The sequence below is a fragment of the Ranitomeya variabilis genome, chromosome 1, assembly GCF_051348905.1.
Source record: "Ranitomeya variabilis isolate aRanVar5 chromosome 1, aRanVar5.hap1, whole genome shotgun sequence".
Taxonomy (NCBI): Eukaryota; Metazoa; Chordata; class Amphibia; order Anura; family Dendrobatidae; genus Ranitomeya; species Ranitomeya variabilis.
Window position 1 is genome coordinate 456,776,981 of NC_135232.1, and position 19,310 is coordinate 456,796,290.

Sequence of the window (19,310 nt, forward strand, 5' to 3'; positions counted from 1 at the left end):
ATATGATGCTCCCCTGCTATTGCAGACGAACACAGCAGAAGACGCACTCCCCGGGCGACAACGGGCATGCGCGCACCTGGCGTCCATTTTTAAGAAGACCGCAACAGCGGCCATGTTTGGAAAGATTAAAGGGCTGCATACTCCTACCCGCCATGAAAGTGAATAAAATAAGAAAGATAAGTGTATCGTGCTATTATATACAACGATCCAGTGCACATGGGAGATAAAAATATCCAATACAACTAACATAGTTGTGCAAGTATAACACAAGTCTCCAACTATATAAAACTTCAGTAAGACATATATAAAGAAGTGCATAAAGTGACATGTGCATACAGTGATAATATTTATAAACATGGAATACATAACATCAACATTCCAATTATTCATTAGTGCCAGCTTTTTCTCCTTTTCTCTCTGTAGCTTCTCAAGATAACAAGTGGTATTGTTGCATGGAGGAAAGGTATGTTAGGCAGCCCAAACATCATCCACGGCCATAGACGTGCTAGTGTAAACTAAAAATTAAACAAACACAAGAGCATTTAATATTAAAAGAATAAAAAACAGAATGGTGAGTTCACTCAAGAGCAGAGAATACTAGGGCTAACAAGTCCCATTTATTCAAATCTCAAATTTCAAAATGTCCAATGCCACACAGGCGCAACGGGACCAGGGGATAGAAACCGTATTCTGAATATCAGGCATATCAGAGAAAAGGGACGAAACTTAGTTTCTCATTCAACCCCTTTGGAGCTACGGTATCAAGGGTGACAATCCATCTACACTCACGTTGTGCAAGTGTTTTGGTGGTATTGCCACCCCTGACCCCTCCATGTATCCTCTCTATGCCTCTTATTTTCAGGCCTCTGGGGTCACATCCATGAAACTTCCGGAAGTGTCTAGGTAGGGCTTTTAAACCTGCCACATCCACTGCCTTTTTTGCAGCAATGATGTCACGTACATGCTCGCGCGTCCGAATTCTTAATTCCCTAGATGTGAGACCCACATAAATTAGGGAACAGGGGCACGTTGCACAGTACACAACACAAGCTGTACTGCATGAGATGAATTCCCTTATTTTGAACTCCCTGCTCCCATCTGAGGTCTTGAAGGTCCCACATCTAAGGATATTCGGACACGCGACACATGAGCCGCATGGATAGCACCCCTGTCTCGGGCTACCCACATCCAAGAAGTTTTTATTTTTATTTATATTTTTGGCTACATAGTGGCTCCTCACCAGATTGTCTCTCAGATTCCTACCTCTCCGTTGGGTCATGAGAGGAAATTCTGTTAAATGTGAGGCCAATACTGTATCGGTCTGTAATACAGACCAGTGCCTCTTCAATATTTCTCGGATGCGGTGCCACTGGCAGTTTGAAGTTGATATGAACCTGACCCCAGACCCATCATCAGACTTCGCTTTCCTCCCCTGTGCTAATAAGTCCTCCCTCCGTGTGGACTTAGCCCTTCCATACCCTGCCCTGATGCTCCGGCGACTGTACCCCCTTGCCTGAAAGCGCTCCGATAGGATGGCAGACTGCCTCTCGAAGCGGGCTTCAGTAGAGCACACCCGTCTGTTCCTCAAAAATTGCCCAACTGGGATGGCCTTAATAACAGAATAGTTGTGTGCCGAGGATGCGTGTAATAACGAATTAACAGATGTTTCTTTTCTATAAAGATCCGTTTCAATAGACCCATCCCCGGCTACACACAAAGTAATATCTAAAAAATCAATAGTGGTTTTGTGCCAAGAATAAGTAAACTTTAAATTAAAATTGTTATGATTTAATTACTGCATAAAATTGGATAGGCTGGCTTCGCCACCATTCCAGATCATCAGAACATCATCGATGTAGCGAAACCAGCCCACCACTGGGTCAGCGGCGTGTGCCCCGTCTCCCTGGAAGATGTACCTCTCCCAGAATCCCAGAAAGAGGTTTGCATATGACGGGGCACACGCCGCGCCCATCGCAGTACCCTGTAACTGTAAATAAAACCTGTAAATAAAAAAATGGACGCCAGGTGCGCGCATGCCCGTTGTCGCCCGGGGAGTGCGTCTTCTGCTGTGTTCGTCTGCAATAGCAGGGGAGCGTCATATGACGTCTATGGGAGGTTTTTCCCCCTTACGCCCGCCCTGCTATGACGACCCAGCCGATGACGCGATCCGGATGCCACTGCGCATGCGCCGATTTGGCGGCGTCATTTCCGGTCATTTTAGTATTTTAACAGCATGAGAACGGTTACACACTAACCCTGTTGAGAAAGCGACAACGCGAAATGCGCATCCAGGGGAGCCACACTAGGAAAGGGAACCCTCTTCAAGATTTCACTATGGGTAAGCCTGACTGAAAATACTATTTATTTATTTTTCTCTGCACCAGTTTCTTACTGGTTGTGAGAAGGGGATACCGAAGGACCCTGTATGTTAGTATGATGGTCTTGGGCTGGGTACCCTACGGATGTAAGGGGGTCTAAGGGACACAGTACCTTGTGTTTTCCCTCCTCGTGTTTGGCTACCATTCTTTCCCTTTTGTGTTACCTCTCTGTATCTGCAGAGTGCTTACAGCACTTGCGGCAGTATGTGTACATATATATATTGATGTTTATGAGTTGTATTGAATAAACTTTTTGCTTTTATATACAACTATGTTGTTGTGGATATTTCTGCTCCGTTTGTTTGTATACATCTTTGTTTGGAGCTATCCTGTGTGGCCTAAAGGGCATGTAGAGGGAGTTTTTGTGGTCTGCTCCCCTCGAATACCAATTACAGTGGTGCTTCAGCTTCCTTCCATTAAATATTCAGATTGTTTTTGCTGGAACAAAAATCATTGTTCTCAGCAGCACATCGCAGGTGTAAACTGTAGATGTGCTGCTGATAACATGATACTGTATGGTGATCTGTTAGTAACATAGTAACATAGTAACATAGTTAGTAAGGCCGAAAAAAGACATTTGTCCATCCAGTTCAGCCTATATTCCTATATTCCATCATAATAAATTCCCAGATCTACATCCTTCTACAGAACCTAATAATTGTATGATACAATATTGTTCTGCTCCAGGAAGACATAGTGATCTATTAGTGATCGTTTTGTCCCATCATTATTCCTCAGCTGGTGGAAAGAGGCCGGGAAACAAGCGATGAACAACTTCAGTATTGTTGATCAAAACTCATCAAACTCAGCGCTTGTAAATACAACCGAAATGCTTTTGTGTGATGTGCAACATGTTATTTGGGGCCCCATTTTAAACTTTGCCTAGGGCCCCTCTTTGCCTAAAATTGGCCCTGCCTACAAGTGTACAAAGTTATTATACAGACTCACCATGTAACAAGTGTGCCTGTGTAACTTCAAATGCCAGGGCTGAATTTTAGTCCCAGTCCGGCCCTGTCTCTGCTCCAAGTTTTGCCATTGGAGGCCGGTGTACTTACTTTGTGGCTGTGTGATACTCAAATTCTATACAGCACTATTTAGGGCCAAAAAAATTTGAAAGGCCACAGATTTGCCAGTGTGGTATTTCTGTTACAGCTGTCATATATCTCTGCTCCAAATTTTGCCATTGGAGGCCGGTGTACTTATTTTTTGGCTGTGTGATACTGTGTGATAATTCTATACGCCACTATTTCTCCCGGTGTGCCGTACCGGCATTACACCAGCATGTGTCCCACAACATTAGCCGTGCCCTCAACAATGCTATTACCGGGAAAGTCCACCTATCCACGGACACGTGGACAAGTGCTTGTGGGCAGGGACGGTACATCTCAATGACGGCACACTGGGTTAACATAGTGGAAGCCGGGACCCAGTCCGACCTTGGGATGGAACACACCCTCCCCACTCTGAGGATTGCTGGTCCTATGTCAATCAGGGTTGCCCCACAGTCTACAGCTTCTGCACCTCCTCCTCTTCATCCTCCATGTCTGAAATCAACACATCAGTCAGAAGCTGGAAGCACTGCAGCACTGCCTCAGCCAAGCGGCAACAGGCTGTGCTGAAGCTAATCTGCATAGGTGACAAACCGCACAATGCAGAAGAGGTATGGACAGCGCTGAAAGAGCAGTCAGATTTTTGGATGACACCGCTGAACCTATAGTCAGGCATGGTCGTGTGTGACAATGGCCATAACCTGGTGTCGGCTCTGAGGCAAGGTGAGCTCACACATGTACCTTGCTTGGCCCATGTGCTCAACCTCGTGGTTCAACGTTTTCTGAAAAGCTACCCGGAGCTTCCGGATCTGCAAGTGAAAGTACGCCATCTGTCTGCCCATTTTAGAAAGTCAGCTACAGCTTCAGCCGCCCTTGCCGTGCTTCAGCAGCGTTTTCAGCTTCCAGCTCACTGACTGTTGTGCGATGTCCCCACGCGTTGGAACTCTACGCTGCATATGTTGGAAAGGATTTGTGAGCAGAAGAGGGCCGTTGTTGACTACCAACATCAACAAGGCAGTCGAATTTCAGGTCAGACTCCACATATAAGACCTCAGGAGTGGACATGGATGTCAGACATATGTAACATCCTCCAAAATTTTGAGGACTGCACCAAGATGGTGAGCGACGATGATGCCATAATTAGCATCGCCATCCCGCTTCTCAGCATTCTGAAAAACTCTCTGCTCACAATCAAAGAGGATGCATTGCAGGCGGAGCACGAGGACATGGAGCAAGGAAACATACCGGGGAAATACACTCAGCCCAGCCTCATGTCTTCTCAACGTGGATTGGTAGGCAATGAAGAGGAGGAGGAGGAGGAACAAGGAACTACTTTCATGTGCTATAGACGGTTCTACAAACACATCTGTATTAGCTTCTGTTCAGCGGGGATGGCCTGAGGACAGGGAGGAGGAGGAGGATGAGGATGAGGGGGACAGCATGGTCAGTCATCCTGTTGGTGAGGACATGGAAGTCTTGCCTGTTTGCAGTCTGGCACGCATGGCTGACTTTACGTTGCGCTGCATTTCACATGATCCTCGGATTATCAAAATTTTGGGTGACACTCTTTACTGGTTGGTGACACTTCTAGACCCACGCTACAAGGAGAACTTTCAATATCTTCTGCCTGAGGCAGAGAGGTGTACAAAAATGTTGTAGTACCACAGGGCCCTTGTAGCGGAATTACTTTAAAAATTCCCATGTGAGAATGCTGGCAGCACACATCAGAGTTTGTTGTACAACCAAGGACTCCAAGCGAGAGAGACAGAAGTACAATCCAGCTCAGGCAGGGGAATATTGGCCAAGTTCTGGGACAGTTTTCTCAGACCCTCCCATCGTGGCGGTACAGAGGCAAGGGGTGCTGTCACAAGAAGTGCAATGTTTGGAAGATAGTGAGGGAGTACCTTGCAGATCGTACAAACATCCTCCATGATTCCTCTGTGCCTTTTAATTATTGGGTATCCAAGCTGGACACGTGGCATGAACTGGCTCTCTACGCCTTGGAGGTCCTGGCCTGCCCTGCTGCTAGCGTTCTGTCAGAGAGGGTTTTTAGTGCCGCTGGTGGAATTATAACAGATAAGCGCATCTGCCTGTCAACTGAAAATGCTGACAGGCTGACTTTTATCAAAATGAACAAGGCCTGGATTGGGAAAGACTTCTGTACACCACCAAGTGAAACCAGTGAAACATAACCTCAAATACATTCTGTGTTTTGGAGAGGTGTATTCTCATGCACCTATTCACAACCACACATGGGTATATGCTTCCAGATTTGGTCTGTTTGTTTTTATCCTCCTCCTTATCCTCATCCTCCGCATCCAGAACCACTATATCACCAAGGTGAATGTGGTCTGTACGGTGCATTTTGGCCAAGGGTGCTGTGATTGCACTCTTTTATTTTTTAAAAAAGGACAACACATTGGGGAATTGGGCATGACATTTCTTTGGGCCTACTTCTTAACTCGGTCTCCTGCAATCTGTCCTGTACCTGCCAGTAGATCACCAGGGAGAACATGCTCTGTACGGTGCATGTTAGCTGAGGGCCTGTGATGGCACTCTTTTCTTTAAAAAGAAAAGGATTTTACATTGGGGAATTGGGCATGACATTACATTGGGCCTACTGATTAACTCTGTCACCTGCAATCTGTTCTATACCTGCCACTAGATCACCAGGGTGAACGTGCTCTGTACTGTGCATGTTGGCCAAGGGCCTATGATGGCACTCTTTTCTTTTTTTTAAAAAGGGATTTTACATTGGGGAATTGGGCATGACATTACATTGGGCCGACTTCTTAACTCTGTCTCCTGCAATATGTCCTGTACCTGCCACTAGATCACCAGGATGAACATGCTCTGTATGGTGCATGTTGGCCAAGGGGTCTGTGATGGCACTCTTTTCTTTTTTTTAAAAAAAGGATTTTACATTGGGGAATTGGGCATGACATTACATTGGGCCTACTTCTTAAGTCTGTCTCCTGCAATGTGTCCTTTAACTGCCACTAGATGACCAGGGTGCACGTGCTCAGTACTGTTATAGGCCGGTGATTTTTGGGCACGGGGGCTGTGAAGGCACTATTTCATTTTGTAAAAACAGGACCCCACATTGGGGAATTGGGCATTACATTACATTGGGCCTACTTCTTAAGTCTGTCTCCTGCAATGTGTCCGTTAACTGCCACTAGATGACCAGGGTGCAAGTGATCAGTACTGTTATAGGCCGGTGATTTTTGGGCACAGGGGCTGTGAAGGCACTATATTTTTAAGTTCTAAAAGGACAGCACATTGGGGAATTGGGCATGACATTTCTTTGGGCCTACTTCTTAACTCGGTCTCCTGCAATCTGTCCTGTACCTGCCACTAGATCACCAGGGTGAACGTGCTCTGTACGGTGCATTTTGGCCAAGGGGGCTGTAATGGCACTACTTTAATCAGTCCAAAAAGGACACCACATTGGGGAACTGGGCATGGCATTCCATTGGACCTACTTCTTAACTCTGTCTCCTGCAATGTCTCTTGTTTAACTGCCACTAGATCACCAGGGTGAATGTGCTTTGTACTGTTATAGGCCGGTGAAGTTTGGTCAAGGGGGGCTGGGATGGCACTAGTCTATTTTTACAAAAGGTACCCCCCCCACTGGTGAAACCACATCCTTGTTGGCAAACACTTCATAATCATAACATTTGTGTACCTTAAAGAGCTCACTTGAAAAGCTCCTTTTTGTGTTGCCTGGTTGTTAACTTTGGACACAATACACTTCATATAAACTTGATAAAGCAATGCTGTTACTTTACCTCAGTAGTTCATTAAAAATATAGCTTTGTCCACTATATTTGTTTCTCTCTTTGCAAGCCTTAAAGGGAACCTGTCACCCCGTTTTTTCCGTATGAGATAAAAATACTGTTAAATAGGGCCTGAGCTGTGCATTACAATAGTGTATTTTGTGGACCCTGATTCCCCACCTATGCTGCCGAAATACGTTACCAAAGTCGCCGTTTTCGCCTGTCAATCAGGCTGGTCTGGTCGGATGGGCGTGGTGACATCGCTGTTCCTTCCCCCAGATCTTGCTTATTTTTCCGTTGGTGGAGTAGTGGTTTGCGCATGCCCAAGGCCCGAATCCACTTCATAGGTGTGGAAAAAGAGCGCGATCTGTGCTATTCCCCTGGTGATCGGTGGGGGCGGCCATCTTCCTGTGGCCGCGCGTGCGCAGATGGAGATCGCGGTGGCCATTTTCCTGAAGCCGAGATGCGAACTCTGCTTCAGGAAAATGGCCGCCGCGATCTCCATCTGCGCACGCGCGGCATCCCGCGGCCATTTTCCTGAAGCCGTGGGCAGCAGAGCGCTCCATCTGCGCACGTGCGGCCACAGGAAGATGGCCGCCCCCACCCATCACCAGGGGAATAGCGCAGATCGCGCTCTTTTTCCACACCTATGAAGTGGATTCGGGCCTTGGGCATGCGCAAACCACTACGCCTCCAACGGAAAAATAAGCAAGATCTGGGGGAAGGAACAGCGATGTCACCACACCCATTTGACCAGACCAGCCTGATTGACAGGCGAAAACGGCGACTTTGGTAACGTATTTCAGCAGCATAGGTGGGGAATCAGGGTCCACAAAATACACTATTGTAATGCACAGTTCAGGCCCTATTTAACGGTACTTTTATCTCATACGGAAAAAACGGGGTGACAGGTTCCCTTTAACTTTGTCTGCCTCAAATGTACAAATGGAGAATATACAAATGGCGATTTGTAAACAATATTGAAATACTGTATACCGAATGCATTCAGACAATCACATAGCTGCATTTCTTGTAAAACAAAGATGTGACAGACAATGCTCATAGTGACACAATCTTGATAAATGTTTGTTTATTCACTTCACAAACAGTTCTAAGCCTCTATATGTTTGCTGTTTGTCATTGTAAAACATTAAAGGTACCTTCACACTAAACGATATCGCTAGCGATCCGTGACGTTGCAGCGTCCTGGATAGCGATATCGTTTAGTTTGACACGCAGCAGCGATCAGGATCCTGCTGTGATATCGCTGGTCGTTGAACAAAGTTCAGAACTTTATTTGGTCGTCAGACCGGCGTGTATCGTCGTGTTTGACACCAAAAGCAACGATACCAGCGATGTTTTACACTGGTAACCAGGGCCAGGGCGCAGGGCCGCGCTTAGTAACCCGATGTTTACCCTGGTTACCAGTGTAAAATGTAAAAAAAACAAACTACATACTCACCTTCGCGTCCCCCAGCGTCCGCTTCCCACACTGACTGAGCGCCGTAAAGTGAAAGTGAAAGTACAGCACAGCGGTGACGTCACCGCTCTGCTGTTAGGGCCGGCGCTCAGTCAGTGCAGGAAGCGGACACCGGGGGACGCGAATGTAATATGTACTGTTTGTTTTTTTTACATTTTACGCTGGTAACCAGGGTAAACATCGGGTTACTAAGTGCGGCCCTGCGCTTAGTAACCCGATGTTTACCCTGGTTACCCGGGGACCTCGGCATCGTTGGTCGCTGGAGAGCGGTCTGTGTGACAGCTCTCCAGCGATCAAACAGCGACGCTGCAGCGATCGGCATTGTTGTCGCTATCGCTGCAGCGTCGCTTAATGTGAAGGTACCTTAAGGTTTACTGAAACTAAGCCGGTGGTGGTTTGATCTAAATCCTTGAGGCTTTTATTTTCTAGGAGTTTATGGCCCCTCATCTGATGACTCCATGATATCTCAGTTTCATCCAACCTTGAAAAGTGGCCACTTGAATGCATGGGTGAAACTAGAGTTACTAAATAGTGTTATTCACTATATAAGACCAGAGAAACATGACTAAGACAGATGCCAAAACTGGGGTACCTGTAAATGTACAGTGTGCTGATTCCTGCAAAATTGGGGATGCCCATGCAGTTGATGGGGAAATCAGGGACCACCTTGACATATCCTTTTAATTCACATATATACTTCTTAGTCTAGCAAGACATGTCTAAACATGTCCAGCTTTTGCTATGTCATTCTGACCTTTCATTAGAACTGCTGACAGGGCTGCATACTGTACCAGGGTGAGGCTAATCAGATGAATCTTGGGACCTTACATATCTGTCCACAGTTCACTTCTTATGTAAGGATCACCTGATGAATTAAGAATGATCTCATATGTAATAAACAGCTGATTCGCATACAAACATAATGTATACGCCTACTCAAAAGAATATATAACTGACTGCATGTAACCAGTAAACTTTATGGCATCTGAAACAGATTACATCTGTCTCTGTCCCATCATTGCTCGAGCATCCTCATATCTGGCAACCATCCAATATCCCTGAGGGTCTGACTTAAAGACCACCCCGACACAGTGTAGGTAATCTCCCAGGGGTTCTGTGTCTTGGTTTCGCTTCTCTGATATTCCAGACAGATGATGTTTAAAAGCCTCTTGGCGATAATCTAACTATACTCTATGTAGTTCATCTTCATATATAGGTAATCACTATATTTATTTAATCCTTATCTGTACTTATTAACCTGTGTATGTTAACACATACAAAAGTGTACTCACTCACACTATTCAATCATACTATTCCTTGAATTTTGTAGTTTGCAATAAAATTGCCTTGTATTGCAAATATTTGCTTTTTTTAAAGCCGTATCTGAACCTTAATGTTAAAAACAGGTCAAATAAAATTGCCAAATTCTCCTGTAAATAATTGTGCAAAGAGGGAACCATGATACCATTAAAAAATATGAGTGAATTTTCCTGGGCCCATCCAGTATGTTGGTTCCAAGGCCTAATGGGGTGCATATGACTATGCAGCAGGGTTTGCCTTCCTGCCAATGTATAAAACAAAGGAGTGTGGAGCACAAAATGCATATTGTGAAGTGGATTTTCCTGGGCCCATCCAGTATGTGGGTTCCAAGGCCTAATGGGGTGCATATGACTATGCAGCAGGGCTGGCCTTGCCTCCAATGTGTAAAACAAAGGAGTACACAGTACAAAATGCATATTGTGAAGTGGATTTTCCTGGGCACATCCAGTATGTGGGTTCCCAGGCGTAAGGGGGGCATATGAATTGGTAGCAGGGCAGGCCTTGAATTCAATGGAACACTTTTCCCGGAGTCCCCCCTGGACATCTTATGACAGGGGTATTGTGGTGCGTCGTAATTCTTGGCAGCCCATCCACTCACAGCATAGGCTACAACAGCTTAGGAGACCCACTGTTTCATAATGGCCCTTTAAGAAGATTAATGTCACCTGATGCACCAGTAAAAATAGGCTCTGTGACTTTAAGAGTCCCTCCTTCATAAATGAAACAAGATGGGTCTGCTTATGTGTCACACACCACATGGCCAGCTAGGGGTGTTAAATGTTACAATGACATTTCCCAGTGAATGTGGAGCGCCCCCACACCGCCGCAGGGCCGAGGGGTACCCGGAGCCGGGCCTCTAGGTCTCAGTCTTGGGGTTGTCACGGTGGCTAGACCCGGTCCGTGGCCCTGTCTGTCAGTGGGGGACGTCCGGTGCAATAAGTGGTGTTGTAGCGGTGCAGGTCGCGGTAAATAATGAGGACACCAGGTTGCAGTCTCTTTACCTCTTTACTGAAGATGTTGGAGACCTCAGTCCAGAGCGCTGTTAACTGGGTTTTCAGAGACCGGCCGGTCCAACGACACATCAGGAGTTCCTCCTTACAGGTGGGAATCAGTAACTACCTTCTAGCGCTGTGTGTTGTAGTTCTTCCCTGCTGAGCTCCCGGGATAGTCCTCACAACTGTTTCTTTCTGTCTCTACTGTTCTTTCTCCGTCCTCCAGATGATATGGTAGGACGCACCCGTATGACGGGGTAGGCCTGGAGTTCTTCCGGGACCCTAGAGTCGCCCCTCTCCCACAGCTGCCTCCGTTGTCTGCTTAGGTGTTAAGTGAGACAGCCAACCTGTAATTAGCTGTCCGGCCGTGGTTTGCAATGTACTTAAAGTCTCTTACTTGCTCGGCGTTCCGGCCACCGACTGTTTGCGCCTCAGAAGGATGTTGCCTCGGTCTAACAGCAGGACCCCTTCTGGTATTTCTCCTTTTCTGTATTCCCGTTGTTTACTGGTTAGTTCTGCTCTGAGGAGTCTGCCAGGATCCCATCCCTGACAGGTCCTCTCACTAGCTCTTCCCAGCTACTTCTCCCTGTCTTCCTGTCCAACCCCCAGTTTTACCAGAGTTGTGAGGAGTGGCCTACTAGATAGGACCACCCCCCCTGGTGGCCGGAGTGTGAAGTGTGGTGTGAGTGTACCTGATCAGAGAAACTCCTTAGTGCAATCAGACGTACCATAGCTCCCCGTAGTGGCGGAGCCACAGTACTGCAACAACCAGGACTCTGGGGTGCTGCACTCCCCCCCGGTTAAATCCAGTACTCCGGGACTGGGAAAACAAGAACAATAATACATGTTAACAGAAAACACACAAATTTTTGAAATAGCATAACAATTGAACATAACAATGCTTCCCTTTACAGGAGGTGAGGATTCTTGAACGTTGCAAAAGTTAGGTCATGCACAGTTTATGACTCTCAGTTCAGTGGTTGAAACAGCGGGGACCCCGGGTAAACAAAGGGGCCCCCTTTTTGAAAGTTTTTGAGCAATTCACCGTCCATTACTCTATTGTCCATTTAAAAACCTGTAACAAAAAGATATATATACAAACATTTTCAATTAAATAGCAGCCCTTATTAATACCTCCAAAGTTTGTAGCGGAGGGGAGTTTGATTTTGAGTGCTGCGTGTGGACCTTCGCAGCGCAGGGGTTGCTATCGGCCTAACAGGGCCCGCTATGCTTGCTACCGCTGGTGTAGTGCACTGTCTTCTAGCTACACTTCTAGTGAGTTGGGGTAGCACTGGCAGGTTAGGGCTCTCAGAGCTGCTGCTATCAACAGTGGGTACAGCAGATTCACCGATAGCAGAGGGAGGATTTGCCGGTTCAACGGTTGGCATGGCTTCATCAGGTAAGGCTTGTTGAGGTAGTGGGACCGGATGATCTGGTACCACCATTGTTTCTGGTGGGTCCGGCTGTGGAAACGTTAGAACAGGTACCGCGATGGCCTGATTTATCTGAGTCCAGGACTGGGGAAAGTCACCAAGGACAGTATGGAACACCTTCTCCTTTTCTACCGGCGGGGAGATTTCTGGGGCCGTGCCCCTCTCTTTCAGCTTATCGGGGCAGGCCTTAAGGTGATCCCTGGATACCGCTGTCGAGGTCTCCCCTCTGTCCTTACTGATGAGGCAGACCTTGGTGTTGTCGAAGTCAGATGGCAAGATGGTGTACGGTTCCGCTTCCCATTGGTCATCGAGCTTGTGTAACCTCCTCTTTCGCTTAAGCACTTGCTCACCAGGTGACAGGGGAATCGCAGGAGCGTGTTGGTTGTAGTCCCTTTCTTGCTTCTGCCTAGCCTGGGCGAGACTTCTCTCTACACACTCCTGTACTTCGCGGTACCTTCGCTGCCTTTCTGCATCCCAATCTGCATCCGGCGAGGTATCTTCGGGTACTAGGACCCCCATGTCCAGATCAACGGGTAACCGACTAGACCTTCCTCACATCAGGTACGCTGGAGTACAGTTGGTGGAACTTACTGGGATGTGGTTGTACATATCCACTAAGTCAGGCAACTTTGTCGGCCACAGATTCCGTTCCTCCACAGGCAAGGTCTTCAACAAATCGATTACTACCTGGTTCATCTTCTCGCACATCCCGTTGGTTTGAGGGTGGTACGGTGTAGTTCTGATCTTCTTACACCCGTACAACTGGCAAAATTCTTGGAACACTTCCGCTTCGAATGCAGGCCCCTGATCGGTCAGTACTTTCTCTGGGTAGCCATGGGGCCTACAAAAGTGCTGCTGGAAGGCCCTAGCGGCAGTCCTAGCTGTTAGATCCTTGACAGGCACAACCACCAAAAACCTGGAGTAGTGGTCCACGATGGTAAGGGCGTAGATATAGCCCGACCGGCTAGGTGTCAGCTTCACATGATCCAGCGCGACCAGTTCGAGCGGCCGTTTGGTGATGATAGGCCGCAGGGGAGCCCGTTGACTGTCACGGTCCTTCCTGCGCAGACTACATGGACCACACTCCCGACACCACTTCTCAATGGTTCTCTTCATGCCAATCCAATAGAACCTCCCTCGGAGCAGCTTCTCCAGCTTCTTCCATCCGAAGTGTCCGGCTCCATCATGGTAGGCTCCCAGAACCATGGGCGCATCTCGCCTTGGCACCACTATCTGCCACACCAATTCATGAGTACGTGGGTCGATGCTCCTCCTGCACAACTTGCCATCATGGATAAACAGTTTGCTTCTCCCCTTCCACAGCTGTTGGGTCTCTTGTGGATCATCTGGGCCAGGGTGCAAGCCAGCCTGCGTCAAGAGTTCCTTCACCTGACGGACCGCGGGGTCACTATCCTGGGTTTCTGCCCATCCGTGGTGGGGCAGGGGATTCAGCGCGGCATCCGGTTGGTTTTTGTGCCTGTTCTTCACATGGTGAGAGTTCTGAGTGGCTTTGGGGCGATGGAAGGCAGGCAGCTCCACCTCTTCAAGTGCCTCCGGGTCTTCTCCCACTTCAGGTAAATTAGGCATTCAGGACAGAGCATCGGCATTGGCATTCTGGTGCCCTGCCCGATATTTGATGGTGAAATTGTAGTTGGACAGCCGGGCCATCCACCGCTGTTCCAAAGCCCCGAGTTTGGCAGTATCCAGATGCGTTAGCGGATTGTTGTCCGTGAAAACGGTGAATTTCGCAGAGGCCAGGTAGTGCTTAAACCTCTCTGTCACTGCCCAGACAAGGGCAAGGAATTCCAGTTTGAAGGAACTATAGTTGTCAGGGTTCCTTTCCGTGGGACGGAGTTTCCTGCTGGCGTAAGCGATCACTCTTTCCTTGCCTTTCTGGACTTGAGACAGCACGGCTCCTAATCCCACATTACTGGCATCTGTGTACAGCACAAACGGTTGGTCGTATTCGGGGTAAGCCAGTACCTCTTCCCCCGTCAGCGCCGACTTCAAGCAGGTGAAGGATTCCTCCAGCTCCCCGTTCCAGTCAAAGGGGGTGTTCTTTCCCCTGGTCTTCTTTGGTTGGCCCACCAACAGGTTTTGCAATGGTGCGGCCTTTTTGGTGAAGTCTTTAATGAACCTCCGGTAATAGCCTACCAGCCCGAGGAACTGCCGGACTTCATGGAGGTCACTGGGCTTTGGCCAGTCCTTGATCACTGTGACCTTGTCGGGGTCTGGGGCCACTCCTTCAGCGCTCACCACATGGCCCAGGTACTGCACTTTAGGTTTCAGCAGATGACACTTGGACGGTTTCACTTTTAGGCCGAAGTTGGACAAGGCTTCAAACACCTCGGCCAGGTGCTTCAGATGGTCTTCGTAGGTTTTAGAGAAGACTATGACGTCATCCAGATATAGCAGCACGGTTTCAAAGTTCAGGTGTCCCAGGCAGCTCTCCATCATCCTCTGGAACGTTCCGGGAGCATTGCACAATCCGAAGGGCATGTAGTTGAACTCACAGAGGCCCATTGGCGTCGTGAAGGCCGTCTTCTCTTTGTCCGCCTCCGCTACAGGAACCTGCCAGTACCCACTGGTGAGATCTAAGGTAGAGAAGTAGTTAGCAGATTTTAAGGCAGCCAGAGACTCCTCTATCCTGGGTAGTGGGTATGCGTCCTTATGTGTAATGCGATTCAACTGCCTGTAATCAACACACATCCTCATTGTACCATCTTTCTTTTTAACAAGGACTAACGGAGCTGCCCAGGGGCTACAGCTGTCTCTCACCACCCCAGCCTCCTTCATTTCCCGTAACATGTCCTTGGCACACTGGTAATGAGCTGGGGGTACAGGGCGATATCTCTCTTTTATGGGTCGGTGATCTCCCGTGGGGATGTGATGTTTGATCCCTTTCACTTGCCCAAAATCTGAGGGGTGTTTGCTGAATACCTGCTCGTACTCGTGTACCACCCTGTAAGCCCCCTGTATTTGATGAGATGGGGTAGAGTCAGTGCCCACATGCAATTCCCGACACCAGTCTTTCGAGTGCTCTGCAGAACCTTTGTTCTCCGCCACGTTTGACGGGACCAAGGGTTCAGGTGCCTGTATTACACTATTATTGACAGTGAACAGTTTGGCGAGCGTGGTATACTTGGTTAGGTGGACCTCTTCCTCCCCACAATTGAGGACACGTACGGGCACTCTCCCCTGTCGGACGTCGACCACCCCCCGAGCTGTCAGAACAGTAGGCCTATTGTCTGAATATACAGGTTCTACCAAGGCCTGGTAGTCCCTACCCCTGAGGCCTATGGCTGCTCGACACCATATTAACATTTCACTCTTGGGAGGTATCGCGATGGGGTTTGAATCACTTACAGTGACACGACCAATCTCGCCACCAGTCAGCTCTACCTGCTGTCTCTGCATCAGAGCCCTGATTTCCTTCTGCAGGGCACGTTGCTCACTGTGGCCAGCGTTTTCTGCCACCTGTTGCAACAAAACAATCACTTCTGCAAGACAATTTTCTATAACATTAGTACCAAGAGTCATCATGGGATTACATTCTCGACGATCAATATCTACAATCACAATCCCTTGGGCTTTCAATTCCACCCGCCCCACTTTGATGGTGACCTCCTTATACCCCACTTGTGGCAACGGCTGACCATTACTGGCGATTATGGTGAAATCATCGTCAGGGCCACGAGTAATATCAGCGTCCTCCCAATACCGTTTGTAGAGCACGTGAGGTATAGTCGTCACCTGAGAACCGGTGTCCAGCAAAGCATTCAAGGGGATTCCATCAATCACTACAGGGAGAACTGGTCGTCCTCCAATATACTTGGTTCTCCAATGCTGCGGGCCTGACCGTCCTACTCCTGGGGGTTGGCCCTTTGCCCCAGGGGTTGCTCGTTTAAAGGACAGTACCTTGCAAGATGGCCCACCTGGTGACAGCGGCGGCAGATGGGTCGTCCATCCTGGTGGAAGCGATCGTCGGGCCGGCTCCTGGTCGGCGGAGTCCTCCTCCGTCGCATCCAAGGGACATCCTCCGGGCTGGAAGCCAACTGGATCTTCTCTTTGGGGGCCTCCTGTAGGGACTGCACCATCCGGGCCAGGGCAGCAACGCTCTTGGTTAGCTCTTGCATCTGGAGACGGAGTCCTGCAGGGGAGTCGTCCTCGAAGCTCTGGGCGTCGGCCTCCGCGGCAACTGGGGTATCCGATGCCACCTCCTGGTGGTAGGTGAGAGCGGGGCGCCTGGGTGGTACTGCGCGGCTGGGCTGTCGCTCCTGCAATGCCTGGATAGCTTTATCTTTAAACTGCGCAAAAGTCAAGTCTGGATTTTGCATGGCCAGGAAGTGCAATTGGCCCCGCTGGTGACTGCACAGGAGCCCCTCAATGAACCGCTCCTTCAGGATTTTATCCTCATCCTGCATGCTGCCGGGGTCACTCTGCTTAATGGCCCGCATCGCTTCCTGGAGATTAAGGGCATAGTCCCGTAAGTTATCCTGCGACCTCTGTTTGCATCCATAGAAAGTCAGTTTAATCTCTGTGGCAGTGCGAGTATCAAAGGTGGCTTTAAGCTTGGCAAAAATCTGTTGTGCAGTTCCTTTATCCTCAGCGGGCCAGGATTTCACTTCTCTCAGAGCCGCCCCAAAGAGTTGGCCGGTTATCATATGGACCTTCTGGGGCTCGGTTAGGGGATAGAACTCGAGCAGGCTGCAGAGCCCTTCTTTAAAGTCAGTGAACGTATGCGCCTCCCCAGAATATCGTGGGAGCCAGGCCGCTCCGGGCAGGTAGGGCATGGAGAAGGGCATTATGGCTTTCGCATTAGCGGCAGTGTCCGACTGGCTGATGGGGGCAGCGGGTTCTGCGGCAGCCAGTGGTGGTATTAGGGCCGCGGCTTCGCCCGCTGCGGGGACCGGAGCTGCCCCTGCGTCCGCGGCTGCGACCGCCACCTCCTCTCCTCCCGACTCGGACATGGCCGTCCCTTCCTCCCACTAACCTGCTGGAGGTCGGAGTTCCTCTTCCGGGATTGGCGTCTCACCGCGCTTTCCGTTCCGCGCTTCTTTTGGCTGATCCCGCCCACGTAGCTAAGGCTCCTCCCTCCGCGCGCGGCAATGGCGAATTTTGGCGGTAACTTTCCGCGGCAAGCAGTAGCACACAGTTCTCTCAATAAAGTACAGTCCAAGCACGATAAATCACAGTTCCAAGGCACACATGACCTGATTCTTCAGGCTTAAGTAAATCCTGTTCGTGACGCCAAGTTGGAGCGCCCCCACACCGCCGCAGGGCCAAGGGGTACCCGGAGCCGGGCCTCTAGGTCTCAGTCTTGGGGTTGTCACGGTGGCTAGACCCGGTCCGTGGCCCTGTCTGTCAGTGGGGGACGTCCGGTGCAATAAGTGGTGTTGTAGCGGTGCAGGTCGCGGTAAATAATGAGGACACCAGGTTGCAGTCTCTTTACCTCTTTACTGAAGATGTTGGAGACCTCAGTCCAGAGCGCTGTTAACTGGGTTTTCAGAGACCGGCCGGTCCAACGACACATCAGGAGTTCCTCCTTACAGGTGGGAATCAGTAACTACCTTCTAGCGCTGTGTGTTGTAGTTCTTCCCTGCTGAGCTCCCGGGATAGTCCTCACAACTGTTTCTTTCTGTCTCTACTGTTCTTTCCGTCCTCCAGATGATATGGTAGGACGCACCCGTATGACGGGGTAGGCCTGGAGTTCTTCCGGGACCCTAGAGTCGCCCCTCTCCCACAGCTGCCTCCGTTGTCTGCTTAGGTGTTAAGTGAGACAGCCAACCTGTAATTAGCTGTCCGGCCGTGGTTTGCAATGTACTTAAAGTCTCTTACTTGCTCGGCGTTCCGGCCACCGACTGTTTGCGCCTCAGAAGGATGTTGCCTCGGTCTAACAGCAGGACCCCTTCTGGTATTTCTCCTTTTCTGTATTCCCGTTGTTTACTGGTTAGTTCTGCTCTGAGGAGTCTGCCAGGATCCCATCCCTGACAGGTCCTCTCACTAGCTCTTCCCAGCTACTTCTCCCTGTCTTCCTGTCCAACCCCCAGTTTTACCAGAGTTGTGAGGAGTGGCCTACTAGATAGGACCACCCCCCCTGGTGGCCGGAGTGTGAAGTGTGGTGTGAGTGTACCTGATCAGAGAAACTCCTTAGTGCAATCAGACGTACCATAGCTCCCCGTAGTGGCGGAGCCACAGTACTGCAACAACCAGGACTCTGGGGTGCTGCAAATGCATTTGTAGTGGTTGAAAGCAATGTTAAAGTTGAAAAACGCTTCAAAAACGCTGCGTCTGAACTAAGCCTAAGTGGGAAAGCAAATTTTCGGTCTGGGGTTAAATATTTGGCCTTACAGGCAAGTCATTAACCTACAAAGGATGTACCTTGACATATTTCCAAGCAAAACCCGTTTTGGTTTCGTTTTCATGTGTTTTTTGTGGCTCCAGGAAAAATGGCATGAATCTCGGAAAAAAATGATTAAGGCTGTGAACTAGGAGTCAGGAATGCTTCCAGGGGCGATCCCCATCATGTCCCTGTGTCATTTGAGCAGTGTTTCCATCATTTTCAGACATTTTTAGACCTTAAAAAGGACCCCCGGGGGGGAATCACGGTGAAAATACTCGGGTCTCCCATAGACTTACATTGGGCTCGTTGTTCTGGCCGAGAACCCGAGTATTCCAATTTGCTCGACCCGAGCAACGAGCACCCGAGCATTTTAGTGCTCGCCCATCACTAAAAGTGATGCATTCACAATTGCTTTTTTTAAATAAATATCCTTAATGCAAACCAAATGTCTTTTTTATTGTTACACCCTTGCAGAGATATTGCTAGAATCTGAGTATTGGAGCGTGGATCCATACATGAGGTAAGAAAACACTGTA

General features: G+C 49.0%; 2 protein-coding genes across 4 annotated transcripts in view; both read left to right on the forward strand.

The window, feature by feature from the left end:
• LOC143764528 (prostaglandin reductase 1-like) overlaps window positions 1-19,310 on the forward strand; it is a 374,831-nt gene that overhangs the window by 224,901 nt on the left and 130,620 nt on the right. The gene's annotated exons all lie outside the window — the stretch shown is intronic.
• The window catches only part of LOC143764511 (prostaglandin reductase 1-like), a 162,876-nt gene that overhangs the window by 12,946 nt on the left and 130,620 nt on the right, over window positions 1-19,310 (forward strand). For all 3 annotated transcript variants that reach the window (XM_077250146.1, XM_077250139.1, XM_077250155.1), the window contains one exon: window positions 19,249-19,294. In XM_077250146.1, the coding sequence (XP_077106261.1) occupies window positions 19,249-19,294 (46 nt within the window). The remainder of the gene's footprint in view (window positions 1-19,248; window positions 19,295-19,310) is intronic.